A 24,571-nucleotide genomic window follows, 5' to 3' on the forward strand; every position below is an offset into this window, starting at 1 on the left:
AATGGGATTTTCCCAGTAGGCAGTGTGTGTGATCACAGGCACAGTGCTGTGCAGGGAAAAGGATCACAGCAATGACATTTTTACAGTCTAGACTGTTTCACAAAAGTTCGCCTGGCCCACAGCTGCTTATTGGCTGCCTGTGTAATCACCACAAGGACAACAGGCATTCAGTGAGCAGTGGGAGGCTGGGATAAAAACCTGAGAAAAATGATTAGGAGTGGGTGAATGAGCAGAGGAGAAATTCAGGAAAAAACTTGCACCACTGCATGATCTGATATGAACATTCCAATTAAGACTGACTGATACCTTCTATTTTGTATTCAACTGCCCATGAATTAGTTTTGTCCTGCTTTTAGAAATTAGGAGTCATAGGGATTTAAATATTAAAGAGATATGTCTACACAGTATCTGCACTGTGAATAAACCTCCTTTTTTACTACTACGGTGTGATTTTTGTGACTAATGTGCATGCATGTGCAGAATTCTGTAATTAAAATCCAAATATCCTAAAAATGGGGTAGCTGTGAAACATGTCTACTAACAAAGAAAACACATTTTTAAACACAAATTAAGATTCAAATTATGATAATGTTACAACTTTTACTTGTTTTTCAGATAAAGTGATCCACATGAAATGATTAAAAATAAATATTAAACATATCAAAAGCTATTGCTTTAGTCACATACATGGAGATTGACCCATAAAGGTGCTGTGGGTTTTTGGATTGTCTGGGCCCGTGGAAGATTTTAAACAAGTGCAGATGCATCTTAAAAAGTGTGTCTCGCAGTTCCCCTTGAGGTTTGTATGGTCACCTTTAGTGACGTCATGAAAATAAAATGAACCATTGTCACGTCAGGACAATGGTCAGTATTTGCAAAGTTAATGGAAGTTACACGTGCTTATGTTGTATGGGTGATGCTGTCATACGGTGTCCTTATGGCAAACTCTAGTCATAAGTGAGTTGCACACTCTGGCTCCTTACTGACCCTGCGCAAATGCTGCACGCACGGGGTGTATAGGTGCTCTGATTGCATAATTTTCTAATATTCAACAGTCAGTTTGTACGCAGGGAGTGGATACTTATCACTTGGATAGCTCTAACGGGCCCCTGGCTCAGTGTTCCGGGGATTTAAAAACAAGGGAAAATCTGTACGATGTCTTTGCATCTCACCTGCTTCACCCTCACCTGTTAAGTGTTGGCTATGACCTGTCAACTGAAGCATTGTCATAGAAGATAATGTGCATGAATGTTTTTGCTCCATGGGCTCAGTGTGTGGTCTGCAATCTTGACATTTTATGCGGCCCCATTTTTTCACCCGTAGACAGTCCGCATCCACCCGTGAGGGCAGTTGTGACCAAGACATAAAGCATGAAGTAAGACAGCATCAATGAAGGGAGATAAGAGGATGTGGAACGGACTCCCTGAAAATGAAAAAAAATGTTAATTGGCTGAAGCTAATTAACCAAAAGAGAAACAGCGGTGACTGTGGCTGGCGGAAAACAGAACGTAAGCTGAACACAAAGCACAATTACATCGGAGAAAACAAACAATCCAAAAAAAAAAGCAGCGAATCAAACCTTCAACATCCCTACCTTCTTAATTCATGCTGTTGTTTTTCTGACCCTAAAGCTGTCTGTGTCTCACTGAAGACCTTGGAATTGTCTGTGTGTGAGAAGTACAAGAGAAATAAAAGCTTCTTGCTTTTTCTGTGGCGATTGGTCAGAGGTTAGTTTCAAAGGATTTTTAAATAGACTACGTGACCCTCATCGTGTAATGAGGGAGATGGCAGCAGCGTTTTAACTATCACTTCTCTTAGACCTTGAAAATGAGAAATGGGTGAGCAAATTCAAGTATCTTTAATTTTTTTCCCATTCTACTACATTTCATTTTGATACAATAAGGGTTTTTGCAGAGAGCTCTCTCTCTATATATATATCTTCACGCAGATATATATATATATATATATATATATATATATATATATATATATATATATATATATATATATATATATATATATAATTTGTGGGAACGAGATATCATATATATATATCGTTCCCACAAATTAATATCTTGTTCCCAAAAATTAATATCTTGTTCGCACAAAATAATATTCTGTATCTCACAAGATAATATTCTGTTCCCATGAAATACTATTTCGTTCCCTCGAAATAATTAAGTTGAGAACAAAATAGTATCTTGTTCCCACAAAATAATATACCGTTCCCAAGCATTAATTAATTTGTGCGAACGAAGTAATTATTTTCGTCATAAGTCATTCATAAACATGGATTGCTGCTTCGCTTACCGGACATAGCTCCTAGCTTCAGAAACACGGATGTGAGCAATAGTTGGATTTACAGCAGATACCTTCACATTTCTGTCTGTGTGTGTCTCATTACAGTGCATTAAAGACACGGAACATCTTTTGAGATCAAATTTATTTATTTTAATACGCTCTACAAAAGCATCATACTCCTAAGCAGACACTTTACATCCAAAGGCTAGTAGGCTACATGCTACGTATCCCATCATGCATCACGAGCAGCCAATCATTTGTCTACTTGTTACACTAGAGTTATGGGGACACAGTGATTGTTCGAGATGCATTATGTGGAAAACGTGATGGATTCGGCATTCGGGCAACCTAAAAAGTTCTGCGGCGCAGCCATGTGCTATGTCTGGAGAAATGCAATGTGACGAAACAGCAAGCTTGGGCATCCTAAATCTTATGATATTTTTCTTATATTCATATAATAAATTGATCATTCTTGTTTTTCTTTTTCCTTTCTTGAACGTATGTGGGTCACAGAGACACGGAAGTTATTGCTGAAAGCTGCTTTTGCGGCCGGCTGGAGAGCATATCCTTGTTTATGAATGACTTATGACGTGAACAATTATTTCGTTCATACAAATTAATTATTTTGAGGGAACGAAATAGTATTTCGTGGGAACGGAATATTATCTTGTGGGAACGGAATATTATTTTGCGCGAACAAGATATTGATTTTTGGGAACGAGATATATATATATTTTTTTTTATGTCAGGACACGGGCTCTGTACATTTGTACAGAGCCCGACCACAAGACCACAATTATTCTCACTTTTTCCAAGTATGTTCACATATGACCAATTTTCATCCGTGCAATATGCAGAAATTATACGTAGTGGTTGTGAGACATGGTCTTAACGGATAAAGGACATGCGCATTTTCCAAAAAGTGTAAAATAGAGGAGAAATTTTGAATTTTTTATTTGTTATATCGTGGAATACAACGCAACTTAATTTTAGCAAGAAGAATAAACTGGATGAAATCATTTTAAATACCTGGTTTTGCCATAGACTAAATTTATTGACGTAAAATTCCAACATATGCAACCAGCACATACAGACTGGTGTTTGCTTCTAAAGAGACGGACATACAAAAGCCACCATTGGACCCCTTTTTCAAGTGACTGCTTGGATTAGAAAAAAGACAGAATCATGTCACTGGGTTTGATAAGATTGGCTCTAAAATTTTTTGAACAGCCCAAAAATAAATGTCCCTTTAGCCTTCAGTGTGAATATGTACCACATTTTTAGAATGTGTGCCATGGTCTTCTGTTAGCTGTTTTCACAAACAACAGCATTAAGGATTCATGGAGATACTGGAAAACTTTTTCCTTCTCCCTGCTGCACCATCAATTTTAAATTGGGTGGAGTAAATTAAAGTGCTTAACTACAAGGAACCTCTGACTGAAGGAAGCCTTGAGCGAGCCAATGACCTAAATATATGTTTTTCAGGAGTTTCAGCTTAGAAGAGTGGTAAACAGACTTTAAGCTCTCCTTGTACCTAAAACTGTTGCATCTTGATACTTTGAAATGTATTTATAGAAGTAAAAGAATTTCCATTATCATCTCCAACATTATTTGCACTAATAAGGCTGAAAGTCCAAATGTTGTCAGTCTTAGTGACATAAGGAGTTATTTGCATGATTTCTGTGTTTCGACTAGGGATGGGCCGATATAATGTTTTCAGGCCAATACCAATAACCAATATTTCCCCTGCAACTGTGAGCGATCGCCGATATTTGCAGATACTGACATTTAAGTGTCTACACAGTAAGACAATGTTAAGATTTTTTGTTTGTTTTTGTTTTTTCTTATTAGAAATGCACAACTTATCTTTTACTGGAAAAACCACATTATATTTTACATTTTCAACATACATCAAGGGATCTCATAGGAACAAGTATCACTTTAAAACTTTGAAAACATATCTGAAAACATTCAGACCATTTATTAAACATATTAGACACAACTGTTAACCATAAGCTCTCCATTACCAGGGATTTATTAGGAACAACATGTATCCCTATCAAAAATAACATTTACCTGAAAACAGTCAATTACTGACTATGACTGTAAAGGGTGAGTTGAAAAAGGGGTTTCAGTGCAATAAAAATGTGCATTCCAGTACCAGCGGACTTCGATCAAAAGGAAAAATTTAAGATTTTTACGTTAAATTTAACTTCCTTCTAATGTCCCACTCCAACAAAATTCCTCCCAGTGGTCTTTTAATCATGAATGTCGATTTTAGCAAAAATCAAAAGGCCTGTGTCATTTTTAAGACATATTTCTGCAGAGCAGAAGGAGCTCAATACAAATTCGCCTCTGGGTTGTGGGCGACACTGTTGACCCGTAAGTTAGCTCCGTTAGTTTCCCATTTGTTGCCCTTTTGTTCCACTCTCTCCTACTAGTTTATAGCACCTCACAACCCCAAGCTAACGTTAGCATAGCAAAAAAAAAACAATTTCATTGGAGTGGGTCTTTCACTAACTGAGCAGACGATGATACAAGTTCTTTCAAAAGTCCACAGTCATCAGGGCAAAATGCCAAAAGCATCATTCTCTTTGAGTTGTCATATGTGTTTGGCATAATCCCGCCTGCTGTTCTGTGAGAAGGTCCAGAATGTGTGCAGGTGTTTGAACTACCTCACAGATGGGCCTTAATTTGAGAGTCTAAAGGGTTGTGTCTGAGAAGGTGGTCTGCTGAAGGACCACCTTAGAGAATTGTGCTCTGTGTCTCTGTTTATTGTTAGTATTATTCTGTACAGCTCAGACTTCCTGAATATTTCAATCTCATCATCATCATAAATATTCGGACCCTTCTGTTGTTGGACGAACAGGACACACACTACCCTGGCGTTCATATTGACATGGACTAGAATAGAAAATGGACAGTACATGCAGTTTTAAAGCTGTTTATGTCTTTTGAAGGCTGCGGCAGAACGATGCAGATCTTTCATAAGTGTGTGGAGTGCTTTCCTCGGCAGTCTTCATCAGGGTCAGCAACACAAAGAAACATGAAGGAGATAAAAGAAGACCCGTTGTGTGCTGGAGATGACTTTGAAACCCCTGGAGTTGATTGTACAAAGATGAATGTTGCGGCGTTATATAAGGCAGACAACATTATGAAGGAAGCTGCCCACCCACTGCACCATGTAATTTTCAAGAGGTGGGGTACCTTTGGTAAAAGGCTTCATCCAGTCTGCCTTATCAAAGACAGGAACACAATTATATAATGGTATTTTATAATCCACTTTTTTTTTATTTAACACAAAGCTTACTTTTTTGTGTTTTACACTGTTTATACTCTTTGTTTGTGGCTCTTTTAAGCTAATTTCTTTTTTAACCAACATTTTGAGAATGAAAAGAATAGTTTGTACTGCACTGCAATCTTTCAATTTCCTTCCTGGTGGCTTTTTTATTGAATAAAACCGAATCTGTCACCCCGCTCGAGCCAAAGATACAATCTCAGAAGTGAATATTGTTAGTTAGTTAAATCACACTGTTAGAATGCAGGACTGAGAACAATAAGAGAGGCAGTAAAAAAAAAGAAAAAGCTACTGGAGCTTGGACATTTTTTCCATAAACTGGCTATAAAATGCTATGGGCACTAATTCTTTCCCAGATATGTGCTGCTGTAATAAAAGTGGACCTTGTGCATTCAGAATATATAACCACAACACACAGCTTTGCTAACAAAGCAAAGTGCTCTACTCCAGAAACACTTTAATTAAATCTCATAAACAGTTCTTGATGCAGATGTAATAAACTAAGTGGAACAAAGAAAGTTGTGCAAGTACATTTTTTGTTCTTTCTCAGCATAAAAGAATGCGCCATAAGGTTTGCTCGAATGCATAATGCTGCTAGCCTTAACTAGAGTATACTTCAATTTTCCTATATATATATAGATTAGGTCAAGCAGGTCATGGTGATCCACTTTGAATGGACTGAAAAGACTATGCATGTATCCATGTATTAAGCCATGCAAACTTTGCTCTGACCTGCAACCCTATGAGGGTGTGTTATTGGCAGCCCATCATGTGGGATGATGGTATAATACTAATAATGTCATACGGACTTGCTTATCAAAATGACCCTTGGAGTGATGAAGAGACTGCACAGCTGGTAAAAGGGCGCCAACCAGTGCTCTTCAAACACGTGTAATGGTAGGCACCTAAGGGTGTCGGTGTCCCCACAGTAAAGGTGGTAGAAATACGATGTTGATGTGTGGTTGCCAAGGTGGCAGTTTCCTGTTGTGGAAGCAGGAAGCTCACTGAGCTGTGTTATGCTAAGTTCATAATGGCCTCTGCAACAGGGCGCGTTTCGAGGTTCAGCGTTCAAAACACTCACGTTCACGCGTCACTTCGCAGTTTTCAGGCTCTAAGTGCAAAACGTGTGGCCATTGAACACGTGTTGAAAATTAAACCGGCCAAACTTTGACCAATCAGGGACTTTGATTCCTATATGTCCTTTTTAATTTACGAAAGTGCCAACCGTTTGAAAATTGATCATGGAAAACTATAGTAGGAATTATTTGACATTAAGTCTTTCATACATAGGAATAAAGCTGTGAAAGAGAAAGCCTGGAACAAGATTTGTAAGACTTGCATCGCCCTGGTAATTTGCACCCAGCCACGTCCAGCTGTGAGTACATGTGCTAGTATCAAGTGGTGACAATCCAGTATGATTACACATACTAAAGGCGCGTCCAAGAACCCACATTCAGAGCGTTCTTGAATGTGCAGCACATTTGTCCTGGAGTGAACGTAGCATTAGTTGAGTTTGGAGAGTTAGGAAAGTCTATTATTATCATTGTTAGTGATTGATGTTTTAATTAGTGGTCGATGTTTTTACCTCTTTGGGTAAAAAAATGAAAACAAACAACAATCAGTCCATATTTGAAAGGGCTTCACCAGTATTTTTATTTTCCTTGGAAAACATCACAGCTGCTCTCTCAAGTAAAATGGGGGAAGAAAAAACTTGATTTAAGTAAATGTTTGATTATCTTTTGATGTCCCTTGTTTCCTCTGGCTTCATTTTTAATGCTTACCCGATCTCTTATCTACCCGACGGGCAGTGCCATTTGGGAAGTTGGTAGGTGTGCGAGTACAGCTGGACGCATGATTAGCCCTGGCAGGTTAGTGATCTGAGCAAGCAGCAGGGACAGGGATGACATTTATTTTTCAAACCCTCGACCCTGAGGATGAAAAATGCATGTCTCAAGCTTAGCCAAGGTGGTTTGGGTAATCATTTATGCCTGTGTCTCTAGTTCTGTGTCTTGACCTTACTGGTTGGGTGTCTGATATGTGATGCATGATGCCTCACTCTCCCTCTAATCCCTGTGCTCTACACACTGGTCCAAACACAGCAGAACACTGCCAGACTGTCTGTCTGTTTCAGATGAGCACCTGTCAAATTTGAACCTTGACCCTGACTCGGCTTACTCACCTCAGCTCTTTTCCATCTCACTGCCTTCACAGACATTTGGGTTTTTACCCCTATTATTTTAAAGACTTAATAAAAACTCAAGCTAAAAACAAAACAAAAAACTACCCAAGTTTTGGCTAAAATGGCTAGCGTCCTTTTTATTCCCAAAAGTTCCAACTGTTTAAATATTGATCATAAAGGAGAAATTATTCTTAAAATGTTAACTGCGCTTTGTACCTGGCCATGATGATATGACACCAAGTCTTTCATGTAAAAGAAGAAGACTGGAACAAGATTAATGAGATTTTCACCCCTTCAACATTTCGCACCAAGCCTCTTTTGAAATGTACATGAGCTAGTATTGGGTAGCAACAATCCAGTGTGAGCACTGTATGCTAAAAGCGCGTTTTAGCACTTTCAGACTATCCCTGATTGCATGACACATGCCCGTTGTGTATGTAGCATTACATCCATGAAACTCCTCTTTGGTTTTTCTTTAGGGAAAAACAAGCTTTTCCTCTTATGTGTTCGTTTCTGATTCCACTTGTCCTCTTCACTCCCGAAGAGAAGAAAACATTTTCTTTTTCCTTGCAAAAAATAATTGAGAAGCACTGTACTAATCAAACGTGACACCTTCCTCCACCCATTCCAACCTGCTTACATACAGCATGTTTCTCCACCTGTTTCTCACAATATGTTTCTCTGGACTCTTGACATAATTATATAAAGTTATCCTCTTTCTTCACTTCTGCTCTCTGTAACTCCACCTTTCCACCTGAGTTCCTCTCCTTTACAGATACATCCACTCTCTTGCTGTGACTGACCTTTCTTCCTCTTCTTTCCAGAGCAAACCGCCACATGTCTTGATGTTCCTCCACCTGCTCCCTGCTCTCACTACAGATCACAATGTCATCTGCAAACATCATGGTCCACAGAGATTTCTGTCAAACCTCATCTGTCAGTCTGTCCATCAAGAAAAGGCTCAAAGCGTATCCTTGGTGCAGTCCCACCTCCACCTTGAACTGTTCTGACACCCATACAGGACATCTCACTACTGTCTTACTGCTTTCATACATGGTCTGGACAACTCAACACAATTATTTTCCACTCCAGACCTTCTGAAACAAAACCATTGATCATATCAATTCACCCTATCATTAACTTTTGTTAAGTATCTGTAGACACAATTCAGCTCCTTCTCTATGCTTCTATAGAACATCTGCAGGACTCTCTCTGCAAAAAACTCATAAATGCTCCTATCTGAGCCTTTCTTCCACTACTCCTCCCCATAACTTAATTGTGTGACTCTTTAGCTTTATTTCTCGGTAGTTTCTGCATGTCTTCTTTGTCTTTAAAAATTTCCACCGGTATGCTTCTCCACCGATGCAATAAAAATGCAAAGAAAACACATAAAACATTGTTTACTCTGTAACTAAAAATACATTTTAGTAAATGTTACATTGTTTTGTAAAATGTAATTTTCATTCAATTCATCAGCTTTTGCCAGTACTGATGAAGGAGAACAATGGAGGGTTTTAGCTAACAAAATAAAGACAGACAGACAGAGGGGAAGGATCCCAGCTGGGGGATTTTGCATCCTCCTAAATCATAATGTACACCCAATTTAATCTCATTTGCTGTGAAATCAGCAGGGTAATTTGTTTGTTTATATCAACCCTTACCACCAGCAAAACATACTCTGGTACCAGACACTTACCCACCAGAAATAGAAAAACCTAAAAAAAAAGGATAATTTCTCTTTTCTTTTATCCTGTATATGTTACGTTTTCCAATAGTTTCTCTTGTGTGTTAATATTTTTCCCTCCATATAAGCAAAACTACTAAAACGTGAGTTTCTGTAGCTCTATCATAATTTAAATATGCCCTAGAACATTATCAAACTGTTTTTTTAATGTTACTAACTACTTGTGGTTACACCAAACATGGACAATTTTTATTATTTAAAGGTTAATTTACGAGTAAAATTCAGGGAGGTGGGATGGAAATACACCTATATGTTGACCTCAGACCTCTATGTTCAAATGCTAGGTGTCGTTTTTAGCTCCAGCCCTTACACCATCTCCCCTTAGCCTCTTTGTCTTATGCTGTTTCCCTTTGTCCCTACTTGCATACTAAAATACAACATGCAGATTGCACGCGTCTTCCTACCCAGAAGGTTTTGCTGCTTATTAACCTTTTTACCCTCCTCACTCGTAATTTTTCCACAGCTGGTAAACTTCACACTGTTGGACCTTTAGAAATGGTAAAACGTTAAATTAAAATCATCCAGGTAAACTCTTACCCTGAACAATTCAACTTATCTAAATTGGTTTAGTTCTTGATAGTCTCCAAGAGGAATATTTTTCAAAGGGGAGGGGGGGGGGGGTCCTAAGAGCCTTAATAAGTAGTTTCTTAATGTGATAAACTAACTAACTGTGCATTAAGATCCTCAGTGATCATAAATGATTCACTTGATACCTTATTATCTGCTGCATCTGCAGACGATCAGGATCTGAGGCTGAGAACGTCGTCAGGCTGGTCCCGGCAGGAACACCTTCCTCGAACCGGATGTGTTTTGGGTTTGTGGGGAAGTATGGAGGTTCATTGACGTCCTGGACGGATATAGTTACTCCAGCGGTCGACTGCAGTGAAGACTGGATCCCACTGGCAAGATGGGCCTGGTTGGACACCACCACCGTCAACATGAAGGCACGGTTCATCTCAAAGTCGACTGGCTGGAGGACATGAGGAAAAAAGGGTTGGGTTACAGAAGAGAAAGTTAAATTGACTTGCAGAAATTTGGTAATTCACTTGCTTCGTGTGCCATCTCCTGCTTGGCTTTAGGCTCTACAGTATCTATTATATCCTGTTCTTGTGTAAAACAGTCCTGCTACTGTAGGGCACATGTATTGATTTTTAACCAAGGCTCAAGCCACGCGCTTGTCTTCTTGTTCAAAAAGGTACCATTAAAATAATTAAATTCTTTCCTTTTTATAGCCTAATTGTTATTACCACTATTTGCTCATCACTGACTTTAGATTTTGATGTGCCTTATGTCTTAGTCACATGCACCCTTAAGGGGGTTTACCTGTAGGGGTTCTATGGGTTTTTGGGTTGTCTGGGCCCTTAGAGGGTGTATCTTAAGGGGAACACAGGTGTGTCTTGCAGTACCTTTGAGCCTTGTGCATCCACCTTAATGGACGTCATGAAAACAGAATGTACCATTGTCGTTGTGTGTGGTAAATGTGTCGTAAAGTATTTGTAAGGAAAATGTAAATTACACACACTTACAACCTTTGAGTGAAGCTGTTGTATGGTGTCTTTTACGCAGCACTCCAGTCATTGGCAAGGCTCCTTACTGACCAAAGGCAATGCTGCACGCAAGGGGTGTACAGGTGATACGTACAGTAAGTGCTGTATGATGTCTATAGGATGTCCACACAAACTACTCCCTGATCGTTTAACTTAATAATTTCTAACAGCCAGGCCAATGCAAGGGACACCCAGAGAGTGCGCACCTTTCACTTGAACAGCACTAACATGTTTCTTGCTAACAGGGTTTAGGGAGGTTGACAATAATGAAAAATCTGTACAACATATGTGTGTCTTACCTATTAAGGGCAGTTGTGACAAAGGCATAAGGTAGGAAGTATATTGGATGGTAAACATATTGACAGCAGGTTAAAAACCCTCTTTATTTCTGTGCTTGTGTGATTATGAAGGATGTAACAAATGTCATATCAAGAACCCATATACATAGAAAAACACCAAGACTATTCACACTTACATGCGGTCTTAATTGCTGAATGATAATTCCCACACCAAAGTGTCTCATGCTAAAGACTCTGAGCACATCTGTATGTTACATTGCTCCACTCTCAGTTATCAGTGGATGCTGAGAGCACATGAAAAGCATCATTAACAAGGCAGAAGAGGATTTGTTTGTTAGTTGCAACTGTTTGCCTGGCGTACAAACATGAATGTAGGTTTCAGTGAACATAACCATACAAGCGTGTACTGGCGTGACCCCGTGGCTCACTCGGAACACATTCATAGGCTAACCACGCTTGTGGCTCTTTGATCTAAAGCCAGTGGTATTCTGAGCACAGGGAGGTCTAGAGTAAGGGAGGAAAGCCACAGCGGTAAGAGGTCAATAACATGGCTTCCATCTTTTGCCCATGAGCCATCACATCTCACTTCTCTGTTCCAGTTTTCCCATTTTTCTCTTCTCATTTTACTTAATCTGCTCCTCTGGACTGCAGAGCCCCCCCCCCCGCCATTGTCTGCACAACTACGCACTGCAAGTTCCCAATTCTCTGTAGGTTCTCGATCCTTGGAAATCTGTCTTTGTCCCAGTTCTCTTCCTCTTTCCTGTCACCATTCGTGTTTAACACAATCAGTCACGTATGTGTCACAACAGCTAGCTCTTTCTAAGCTTTCTCATTTAGGTTTAGTGTGTGCTTGTTTTTCTACTGCTTTTATTAACATGCAGCAAAACAAGGATCCATCTCTCGACTTTCTTAGAGTAGCATAAACATGAATCTAATTCTTGATAAGACCTCCTGTCTTGCTTTTAAAGACTTGCATTAGTGTCTTAAACACCCTGGGAAAAATAGTATGAGCAAGTCATGGTCCCTTGACGTTATCTACATCGGATGTGAGTGTTTGGAGTCTATTTTTCCCAGAGTGAGATGAAAAGTGTTTAATAGGACAGACTATTGCTTGCTTCCTCTCCCTGGTTACCCTGTCTCTTACTTTATGACTTCCTAATGAACCTCCCATGGGTCGCTTATAGCTACCAAACCAAAGGCAGTCATCTAGAGATAATAAAGAGGAGCAAATTACCAATGCTTATTGCTCAGGGTGCTAAGGAAATTATAAGTGCCTTGTTTTCTTTTTTAGAAAACACTATTGTTTAATGTAAGTTACTAAATCACAGATAATGAAAATGTCCAAACATCCGGAAGGTAAATTTATTTCTCAAAAATGACTATAAATAATTTCAATAAAACCAAAGAAACGTGGTTTACACAGCTCACAGATAAGCCCACTAATGACCTTTTTTTAAAGAGCATTTATGAGAAACAGCAGCTTTTTACACATGAAAAACTTAAATATGGGAAAGATTTGATTAACTTTTTTCCATCTAGAATAAAGACTGAGCAAGGTCTCTTTAAGGGATCGACCACTGACATAGCAGGCTGTAACAAGACATGTCTTTGTTGTTGCTTTCATTTACCCCAACAGCGAGAACATTAAGAGTGTATAAAACTGTTGCCTTTGTAATTGAGAAATCAATACCTCATTTGCTACAGTGGTCTCGCCAGGCATTGTATTTAAGTCTGTGTCAGAGCGTGAGCCGTTCCTGAAGGGCGCAGCAGCCTACAATCCCTCTTTCTGACACAAAGGGGCAAATAAAAGGCAAAGACCCTAACCTGTCCCCATTAAATTCTAGAGTCCATTATTTTAGATCGTGCCTTAATCCGATGGGAAATAGACATGCCGTATATAAAAGGAGATGACTTCTTCTGCTACAGTCACCTTCATGAGAGCAAAAACTGTGCATGTTGTAACATAATGGCGTCTTACCTTCACCACAGTGACCATGCCATCATTGGAAATAGGATCTGTGCGGATGGTGAAGTGCCCTGATGGATCTCCGCTTATGATCCTGTAGACGGCGTTCCAGTTAGGCGAGTGTGGTTGGTCTGCATCTATCACTGTCAAATTGGCCACCACGAGATCCACTCTGTTCTCTGGGACCTCACCAGAAAACTGCAAAACACACAGCAACGAGCTAGAATAAATACTTTTAAAGGATCCTTATGCTTTTAGCAGGTTCGGCAACACGTGTTTCAGTGACCACTTCCAACGAAAATTCGATGTAAACATGTGTAAATGTGCATTTCGTGGTTTTACCTTCAAACCTGTCATGTTCAATCATGCACATTTTTAAGTCCGTTTTTGGACTCTACGTGCAAAACATGCAGCCATTGAAAGTTAAACCAGGTGAACTTTGACCAATCTGGGACTTGGATTTGGTAGTAACGTCCTTCTTAATTCATGGAGGTGCCAAATATTTAAAATTGTTCATGGAGGAATCATAATAGCGGTTTGTGCCCGGCCAGAAATATATTCCACCCAAGGCCAAAATCTGAAATCATCCCCTAGCCCTCTGGTTCATCCTTATTGCTCCAACTGTAGGGTTGTTTGAAGCTGTAGTGGTGTCTGAATTTGATTTTTTAAGTGAGAGCCGTAGTGACATAGGGCTGGGTGTCCCTCCGCAGGTAGGGTGATTTGCTTGCCACTACGGCGCAGAGGATAAAGGCATTTCTATATGTGGGGGTGCTCTGAAGCATGGAATTTACATTTAAATGTCAGTGTTGAGTATTTGTTTCGGGATGACTTTTTAAAGTCATAAAACCGATATTATGTATTTTGTGAGCGCTGGCAGCTACGCACTAACGTAGATGACCAGCGGCTATTGATGACGTAATTGAGTGGTAGTAACATCCGTATTTGAAGAATGTTTTTCCATAAATCTTCGCTTAGAAGGCTAAATATAGGGGAAGAGGAGAATCTGGAGGGGTAGGGGAAGAATTCCGATGTGCCCCAAGTCTTTCATACAACGGAATAGTGTTATAATAAAAAAATAGCCTGGAACAAGATTCACAAGGTTTGCACCGCTTCGATATTTCGCACCAAACCTCTTCTATGCATGCACTACTATCTGAAAGTCACAGTCCATTGTGAACAAGCTCATTCAAGAATGCCAGTTTAGCGTGTTTAAGTGCCTGATGTGTTTGTAGCATCAGACCTCATTGTCTTTAAAGATGTAATCTAATTTGTTTCAAATTTTGGATACTTGATTTATCATTGACTACACCCATGAAGGAAATGTCTCAACAAACACAATAAGAACATGTAGATTCAAATGTACTATTTCTTTTTATTTATCTTTTATAGTCAACAAAATTTTATTTCTTGGAAATCCAGCGTGACAAAGGAGGGAGAAAGGATCAACAAAAAGAAGATAGGATTAATGAGGCTTCAAACAGATGTTTGAGTATATATAAGGGGTTTTTAGCTGTCCCTGTGATGTAAAAACACATGTGTTCTGCCTTGATAAGCCTGACGAGGAATGAGCCCTTGTCCGTCATCTGTCTCTTCTGCTTGGGATTGTTATTTGTCTGCAAAGGCTTAGGGTATAATTGACATTGACTTTACCAGCAACCCTGTAAAAGCCGAGTTGACCGCAGTCCCACCCACATAAACAAACCATCAAGTCTTAACCAGTGACATGAGGTCGGAGCATGGCGTGTCTTCAATCATCTGGAGTCAACAGGCATGTAGCACTAAGCAATCACCATGGATAAGAGACATAGATGAACCACTGAGCCTCTTACGCGTGTGTGTAGGATATTAAAGAGCCAAACCACAGACCAAACAGTCTAACAGACTATAATACTCTCCCTGGCAACCCTCGCATCACCCTGCAAACAGTCGACTGCAGGGCAGATTAGAGGGCTGCGTCAGGAGAGCGCCTCAGACAGTCAATGACATTCTTAAGACATCAGACAAGCCCGGGTGGCCCTGATGCACCGCCTGGTTTCGATAAGTAGGCCGCCTGACGAATGTTTTTGTCAGTCAGTGCATTTGTACGTGTGCACTTGTGTAGTATGTCGTGATAATTTGACTCCCAAATGCCAATTCAAAAGAGTAAAACTTTAGAGAAAGATCTCCGGTTCTTTTAGTATCTCTTGATCATCGTCCTTCCGGGCAAACAGAAACAGAAAAGGGCAAGTGTTAACTGGTTATAATGAAAGGCTTTGAAACACCCATAACAGCTCTGGTTATTGGGTACTGCTCTCAAAGGTTTATTGGTTAATAATATTTCTATTAAAAGCACCAGGCTTAGCAATAACATTTGGAATTTACAGTTTAAATAAAACAGGTCTACAAAAATAATGTTCTCAAAAATTAAAGGAAATATATAAGCAAAAAACAGCCAACTGTACTTTATTTTGTGACTGTTTTCTCGTGATCTTGACATCTAGGAAACAATATTTGTTTTGTCGTCATAATGAGACAATGAAGAATACATTGTAGCTTCCTTCTCTACTTTTCCTGCACTGAGATGCCGAGATGTAATCTGTTTTAAGTTCTTTATTGCATGGTTACTTTAGGTTGCAACCAAGGCTGTACAACTTATACAACTGCCCTCAATGACAGCTCAAGAAACACTCCCCAAAAATGTTTTTCTTTAGTTAATTTTTAATGTATTGGAGGAGCTGCGTTCCTCAGACGCCTTAATTGCATCTCATGAACCCCCCCTTTATTTCCCTTATTCAGCCAATAATTAACACTTTAAACCCAGACCTCTAACAACAGGTTCAATGACAGAACCCAGGGCCAACAAACATCTCTGCCTAGTGCGTTCCCTGAGCTCCGGGAATTTGCGGAACCCAAACACCCAGCCCAACTCAGTCCACTACAATATTTTTATCTTTTTTTCTTTTTACAACACACAGCACATAGCAGTTTGTCAGAGAAAATGTCGAACACCAGAAGGATTGATCAATTTATAACTGATCAATTTAATTGTGATCTAACTTAGGCAGACATTTTGCTGATGTTGTCATTCATAAAAGGCATTCAAATTAGTCATAGTCATTTAAGAAGAAGGTTGGCACGGCTACAGCAGCGCAGTCGGCTGCAGTTCAATGACCCTGGGATCCTTTTTCATTAGTGATCAGATGAGGGGGTTAGGCCGTCTACACAGTTACAGAATGATGCATGAGTGGGGCAGGATGGAATGACTAGGTGTCACCAGGGACTTGGTCTTATATCATAAAGAAAAACTAGTTTTGTTGGGATTAAGAGATAGTCGTTTTCACGGCAAACAAAAAAAGAAAGTAGGGTAGGCCATTTTTGGCTTCCGTAGATAAGCTTTAAATAAAGTAACAATAATAAAAATAATAATATTAATATGAATAATAATAATATTAAATACAATGCCTGACTTTGCCATTTGTAGTTTAAGACAAACTTTACCCTGATATTTAGGACACTTATTTGACGATGTTGCAAATAAAGTTTTCAAAGCATCCAAGTTACGTAAAAGCAGTTTTTAAAAAAAAGGAAAGAAGTCAGTAAAAATATATAATATATAACTGAATGTAAAACTTGTATGTAGAGGTGAAATCAAAATTGCTGGTGGCCTGTCTCCCGAGCTGACATAACATTTCATGCCAGTATTCTCAGTCCTTTGTCTTTGCTTTGGCAGTGGGGAAATGCTGCGGGAGGGAAAAGGAGAGTAGAAAGAGAGCAGGGAAGTGACAGCAAACTTCATCTTGGGGGCCCTGTGAGGAGGGCACAGGAAGGTAGCCAAGAGAGAACAGCAGTGAATCTGGGCAAAAAAACATTCTGTAATAGCAGGATTTGAAGTCCCAAGATCTACCTACTGTACAAACCATAAAATATATATTATTACACTAGTGAATTCATAAATAAACATTATACAAGAATAACTTTTTTTTTTCTTTTTTCCCATCAATCTATGTGATAGACATAATGCAATAAGGGCCCAGAGCTTTTTCCCTGTATAACATGCACCACCCTTTTACTATTTGAAAAATAGGTCAGCCACTGATAGGCACAATGAAATATTAATCATCAGCATTAAAGACAAATTCCCTAAACTTTGTATTTCTGGGACACGTTAAAAGATCTATGGGGTTTATTGCAAATACTAAATATTTGCATAATGGCCTGCATTCTCTACAAAATGGCTTTTATGTTATCTCCCTGGTAAAATGGATGATTTATGAAAGGGAGTTGGTGAAAGTGCTCTGCTCATCATGACTCCAATACCTCCACTAAAGTTTATCATTAATATCCCTTACCGTATTAACTTCTCCCTGTGACACTGATTGAAATGCACTAAAACAGGGTGGGATACAGTTTGGAGATCAATCAATTTTTGCTCCCTGTCATCAATACACTGCTATCAGAGGGGAATTTTTAATGCAGAGTCAGGGAAGGCTGTTGATTTACTACAATGCAAGTCCATTCTTTATCACTTCTAAAGTAGTACTCCCTCATTATTTACCTTCTCTGTCATCCTTTGTTCTCTTTTACTTCAAAGTGTTTCTGGTGGTGAGTCATCACCTTTCCTCCTTTTATTCTTTTCTTTTTGTGTTAAACATCTATTTTCAGTTATTTTCTAACATTGTCTTTGATAAACGTATGTGGCTGACCCACACTAAAGAAATGCTAACTCATCGTTGGGAACTTTTAGCCCCCCAAGCTGTATGCTAGTGCTAGTGTGACAGACTTTAAACTGTTCTGGGTTTGCGCATTTACCATTGCAATTACGGTAGTGGGACTGTAGGGAGCCTGTGTTCCACAGTGCAGGAGAGACTCTCAATAAAGAGACCTTTTAACTGAGTCTTCGAGCTGGTGGCAGCAGGGATTTTTTTTTTCTTTTGACGAGTGTCGCTGTCACTCTAATCAAAACAGTCTACAACTAGGTCCATACAATCTCAAAAAAAAAATATTTGCATAGAACTAGCAAAAAAAAAATTCTTATTGGGTCATGAAACGTTCTATTTAAAATAATTCTATCTAAAGCTATGTACACACTTTGACATGCGTATAACCCTTGTGCTATCATGTGGGGTCCAGATGACCCCACCCTTACATTGACGTGTTATCCCTACCATGACAAAGGTGGATAAAGGTGATGTCCATGGATAACATGAAATCCTCTCCACCTTTATCCACCTTTGTCATGGTAGGGATAACACGTCAGTTTAAGGATGGGGACATTTTGACCAAGGGTTAAGAAGACGTTCTTGAACATGCATTTTACCCTGTGGTGCTCACACTGGAAAAACAGGAAGGGGTGTCTTCTTCTTTTTCTTTATCTATTGTTTGCCAGCGCATGTCCGCCACCTTCAGTTGGAAGAGGCTTGGTGTGAAATGGTGACGTGGTGCAAATCTTGTGAATTTTGCTCCAGGCTTCTTCTATCACAGCTCTATTTTAATTTATGAAAGATGTAGTGTTATATTCCGACCGGGCACAAACCGCAATCATTACCCTTCCTATTTAATTCAACAAGAACATTTCAGTATGAGTAAGCCAGATTAGTAGAAATATGCACAACAGTAGGTGTTGTAAAAAGGGGTGGGATCATACAAGAGTTCTCTTCAACCAACTCTTTTGCACGCACACTGTCTTGTTTTCTCTGTCTATTTTAAACTCTTGTGTTGATTTTCGTTTTGTGTTTGAAAAGAAAAAAATTGAAAAAAAAATTGAAAATTTATTTCTCCTCCATGATCAATTTTCAAATGCTTGGTCATTCTGTGCATTAAATGGGTACATATGTGTACCAAATCCAACTCCCTGCTTGGTAAAAGTAAACACTTAACATTTGACATTGACATTTATCTTGCCATGCACATTCAGTGGCCATGAGTTTAGACCCCATGACCCCAAGAGGTTTGAATGCTGAAGATTAAAACGTGCGTTTACGCGTTTCCATAGACTTTTCATTTAAAAGTGAGTTCAAGTGAGCTTGAAGGCACTTTGCCGAGGGCGGTGTGAACGTAACAGTCAATTTTTTTAGCTTATTATTCTCTCTTTGAATGCTTGTGTGGAACTCCTTGCTTCTTTGATATCTTATTAGAAGATTTTTGTTATGCAAAAATGACTTGCTGCATGGACAGATAATTTGACTTCTTTCTAGTGATTTTCTTCTAAGATTAGTGTTCTTTTCCTGATTCTAGGCTACCTATTTTTGCAGTCCTGAGAAAAAACAAATTACAAATGATCGTACCTGGCTGTTAATACACCTAGTAAGAGTCTGCCATTGTGAGCTCCCATCAGAGCACAGAGAGGGCTGTTTATTTAATTCAACAAGAACATTTCAGTTTGATTAAGACAGAAAAATGACAGATTACATGAACTTTCAGCCTCACTGACTGATACCTTCAAGTAAATTTGAGTCAAAAAGAAAATCTACTATCCCTCTTATGTATTTGTTCTCAGATGTTGGATTGAGCCTCTGCTTAGATTAGATTCAGTCTAACCAGTGCATCCTATTGGACTTTTAATTCTGCCTGTAACGACCTTTGGTTATACAATCATCATTCTAAATATCCCTATCATGACAAAAATCATTTACAATTTGCTGACACTAGTTTGCTTGCAGATGAAAATCAACAGTGTGGAATTGTTATACTTCAGTTGAATTTGTGCAGAAAAAAAAAACCCAACCACTCTGTTCTTTAAAGGTCTTCTTGGTGTGAACCTTTATTTTATTTAATAGAAAAAAAATGACAACAAAGAGTTGGAATACTTTCAGATCTCTTGGTTTAGGAGTTTGGTGTCCTGAAATGACTTTTTTCGGAGAACCGGTATTTAAAAAAAAATGAAATTGAAACCAATTTCCCTTTCTTCCTTTCTTATTTTACAGCTACCTCCTTTTTCATTCCGCCTTTCACTTCCCCTTTTTCATCCTCTTCATCTTCAGATACATCCCTCTTATGTCTTTTACTTTCAGCATTCTAATAATTTCCACCCTCTTCTCTGACACCCAGTCCCTCTCCTTCTTTGAAATGACACACTCTCCAAGCTCCCCTTATTTGTAATAACTCACAGTCCTGGAGGTCAGCATGGGAGGGTTGTCATTGATGTCCGTAACAGTGATGATGGCGGTGGCTGTGTTGGATAGTCCAAAGTTCAGATTTCCCTCCATGTCCGTCGCTTGTACGATAATAGTATACTGGGACACTTTCTGTGAAATGCAGAAAAAAGGAGAAAAGAAAGTTATTCATCTGCGGAGAGCTTTTTCTTCCATGAGATTACAGCAGCAGCTACATGCTGTGACTCCTGGGGGGGAAGCAAAGCTGAGCCTGTGTTCTGCTCCATAGTCACTGTCCATGGTCTTTTTTGACACGCAGAATTACATGGCTGAACTCTTTTATTTCACTGATCTGAAACCTGGCCAGGCACTGAACCACCCGAAGGCTGCACTGTGAAGACTTCCCATGGGTACAGCATGTCATCAGAGCCATCAAAGGCATCGCCTCAGTTCTTCTATTGGACAGATGTAAGGACAATAATCCAACTGACACAGAGTAATATACCGTGACAGAATAATAAATGCTTTATGTTCCTTTGAAACAGCATAGTAGTGGGGCTGAGAAATGATTGTTTTACTTGTATATCTGTTCTAAGAGGCATTTGTACTTTTTCTAATACATCTGTTTTCTCTGTCTTTTTCTCTCCTCTTCTCACGGTTTCCTCCATCCAAAAGTGCAGTTAATAGGCTGCAGTATAAGGACATAACCAGGGAGCTGACTGTCTGGTATAAGATGTCTCGTCACTGAGATTCCCAATTATAATTCCCACCATCTCTCTCCCTCACCTACTAATTGCAAAGTAAATATCCCAATTAGGCCAGGACGCTACATCAGGAGGATTAGACAGATCCTCAGTTCCTCTCATCTTCATGCCAGATGAGACTCTGAACTCCAACCCAGTAGCCTACACACACTCATTAACACCCCAACGCAGTGTCCACCGACACACATGACCATGCATACATAGCTCTCTTTCTCCATATCTTATGCTTGCCTGAGTGTCCCATCAGCCCGCGTATGGCGTGTACTCAACACTCGCTAATTAGCCGACAGAGTAATTATGTAGAGCTCCTCTGAACCTCTCAGCGTTACAACAACACCACACAGCACAACCTGCTTTCCTCTGGAGGCATGAGGTCTCTTCCTGTCAACAAGCTCTTAAAAGCCCATTGCAGACCAGTGGAAATCTCTAGGAAGAAAAGGGGTGCACACACAAAAAAAAGACCTGTCAAAAGAAACCAAGAGAGAAAAGGAATCAGCAGCAATGTGTGGAAAATGCAAGAGTGTCTTTTACAAAAAAAAAAAAATACTGAAGAGTGTTGACCAGTCAGTTGTGCCATGACTAATATAAGATGAGCAATATAAAAAAAAAATTCAAAGTCAGTGTCAAGCCAATTAATTTGTGCAATTCGTACACACATTAATTCAAAGTACTTCACAAAACAGGAAAATGCATTAAAATCACAATACATAATGGTGCAAAGACAAAAAACATGCATAATCATTATAAAATGTACTTTAAAAGAAAGGAAAGATAAAATAAAATAAAAAGGGGTGTTGATAAGAACCCTTCAGTTATATACACGGCTAAATAGGAATGTTTTGAGTCTAGATTTGAACCATAACACAGTAGAGGTCTGTCTAACAACCTCAGGAATACTGTTCCAGCTTTTAGCTGCATAAGATTAAAACGCTGATTACCCTTGTTTAGTCCTCACTTTGGGCACCTGCAGGAGGCCGGTCCAAAATAGTTCATATGGCGCTAACATGTCAGAGATGTGATCACTTCTTAGTGACCATATTAAATTTCCAATGCTCCTTTTTACATGTTTTCCGCTTTTTCCCCAAAAATGATAAAATCCCCTAGTTAAGATGAAAGGATTGGAGGCTTCTTAAGGCTGGCTTCCTCCCAATAATTTCCAAGGTCATCCACAGATACATTTGTGCATGGTAGAGGGCATAAACCCACATTCCTATTATAGTCCTATCGTAAAGTTTATTGTTTCATTTAGAGGTAGGGACTCATGCATTACATTTTCAAAACATTTCAGTACAAAATGTGCAAGCAATAAAGGAACGCCCTTTTTAGCAAGTTTGCCACATGATCGCCGTTAAAGTTTTGAAAAAGTAAAAACCCACATTTTTTTCCCAAAGTAGCTTCTCAATCATGCTCGAAAGGTTAAGAAGCTATATAAATCCGTAGGAAGAGTTTCAATTTGTGGTTGTCCTAAACGTTTTTTTTTTTGTTTTTTTTGCCAATGTCAACAAAACTTTGATGGTTGTTGAAGAGCTGACTTTGTAGCATCTTTCGGAAATTATGTAAAGATTGCTCGAACAAAAATGTTCTTTGTTATATTGTGGGAAAGAATTGTCAAATGTTCTACTTTTCCACCAAATGGCCACCAACCCGTATAGGTCCCATTATTGGTTTCAAAACTTTTTGAGCATGCGACGGGTGTCAAACTTTCCCTCAAGAATGCAGTAAATAAGAGGAATTCTGACAACAAACTGGTTCTTGCAGACCAGGACTGGCATAATTAAGAATTGATGACCTAGCAGCTGAGTATAAAGAATAAAAAAGGGCAACAAAAAAAAAGAAGTGCAAAAAGTGCTAGCAGGAGTTTCAGTCAACATTTATGGGTGCTTGGTTTGAATTTCTGTGCACTGAGAAGAACAAACGCTCAGGAATATTTAGTTCACTTTTCCTCTCCCTCTCATGTCATCACCATATTTTTCTGTCTCCCACATCCCGGCTTCGCTGTTGTTTCCCTTTTCCCTTCACTGTTTGTGCTTTATCTAGCATAGATGTAATTATATGAACTTCCCAAATTGTCTGACAGGTGTCAAGGGCATTCTGTTGCTGGGATCTCTTCGCTACATCTACCACACAAACACACAAACGTGCAGACACAGAACAACAAGAGCATTCCGGTGCAGTGTGATGTGTTGTTAATAGGTCTGTCACCAGTGACAGGTGGGTAGAGTTGTCACTGGCACATCCATGTGAGAATAAACACATTTGGATTGTGTGACAACTTTTAAAGCTTCATAAACTAGGTGACCGAACACTATTTACTGTAAAAAAAAAAAAAAAGAAGAAAGAGAGGAGGCAGGATTGATGGATGTGTCTGTAGTGGGGCAAACAGTTATAAAACATTTGAAAGTCACGTCAGGCTAAACAATAGGGACGATACTGCGCTCCATCAGAACAAGGAATCTTTATGAGACAGTAAAGATCAAGGAAGTTTCAAAACAGGTCAGTATTGTGGCTGTATGTAAAAGGTATCTTTGACCAAGTTTGGTATTCTGTCTGTGAAGACATTAAAAAGACCGACCTCACGATCAAGTCCAGGAGCCACCGTCACAATGTCCCCAGTCTCACTGTTGATGGTGAACATATTGGGAATAGGGCTGTGCGGAGTTTGGGACAAGATCCGGTAGCGCACCATTCCATTAGCCGTGGTGTTGTCGTCCGCGTCAAATGCCGACAAGTGCATCACATATGTACCTGATGAGGAAAAGAGGTTTCTGTTACAATCTGTGTCCAAAAGCAGCAAAACAAAAAAGGGGGTTGGTTTGGTTTCAACAACAGACGCTGTAATAATTTTGTTGCTAGCATAATTATGGTAACTCAGATTATGGTTTTACTCAAGACACAGGTCACAGTTGTGTCACCAACACTAACAACTCAGATGACAAAATGTTATGTTTTCGAAGACAGGAGTTCATTCCAAAATGTGGACAACTAAGGCCAGAAAAGTAACCGTCCACTGTACAGTTTGTAAAGAATGGTTCTCCACCCAAGCAACATAATTTATTGATTACTTGTTTCATGATAGTAGCTCAGTTAGACACTATTCTGCCAATCATTCTGAAGATTGTATGAATAACAAACATTCTGGTCCATTCTTCCATCCAGATCTTCTCAAGAGCTGTAATTTTTGGGAGCTGTTGTTGGAAAAAAAACAGACTTTCAACTTGAATAGACTGTCTATAGAATTGAATCTGAAGACTGACTAGATCAGTCCAGAACATTCACATCCTTTTTACACAGTCACTACTTTGTTGCTTAGACAATGTGTTTGGGATCATTGCTGGAAGATCCAACCACACTTCAACCTCAATGCTCTCATTGATGGAAGCGGTTCCATATACTGTACATTGCC

At 39.3% G+C, this 24,571-nt stretch overlaps 1 protein-coding gene across 1 annotated transcript in view; it reads right to left on the reverse strand.

Moving 5' to 3' along the window:
* LOC101175079 (cadherin-4) overlaps window positions 1–24,571 on the reverse strand; it is a 334,935-nt gene that overhangs the window by 17,903 nt on the left and 292,461 nt on the right. Inside the window, exons 8-11 of the mRNA XM_023957138.1 lie at window positions 23,741–23,913; window positions 20,420–20,557; window positions 13,347–13,532; window positions 10,236–10,492 (exon numbers count right to left, since the gene is read on the reverse strand). Of these exons, the coding sequence (XP_023812906.1) occupies window positions 10,236–10,492; window positions 13,347–13,532; window positions 20,420–20,557; window positions 23,741–23,913 (754 nt within the window). The remainder of the gene's footprint in view (window positions 1–10,235; window positions 10,493–13,346; window positions 13,533–20,419; window positions 20,558–23,740; window positions 23,914–24,571) is intronic.

Source organism: Oryzias latipes, chromosome 7 (assembly GCF_002234675.1).
Source record: "Oryzias latipes chromosome 7, ASM223467v1".
NCBI lineage: Eukaryota > Metazoa > Chordata > Actinopteri > Beloniformes > Adrianichthyidae > Oryzias > Oryzias latipes.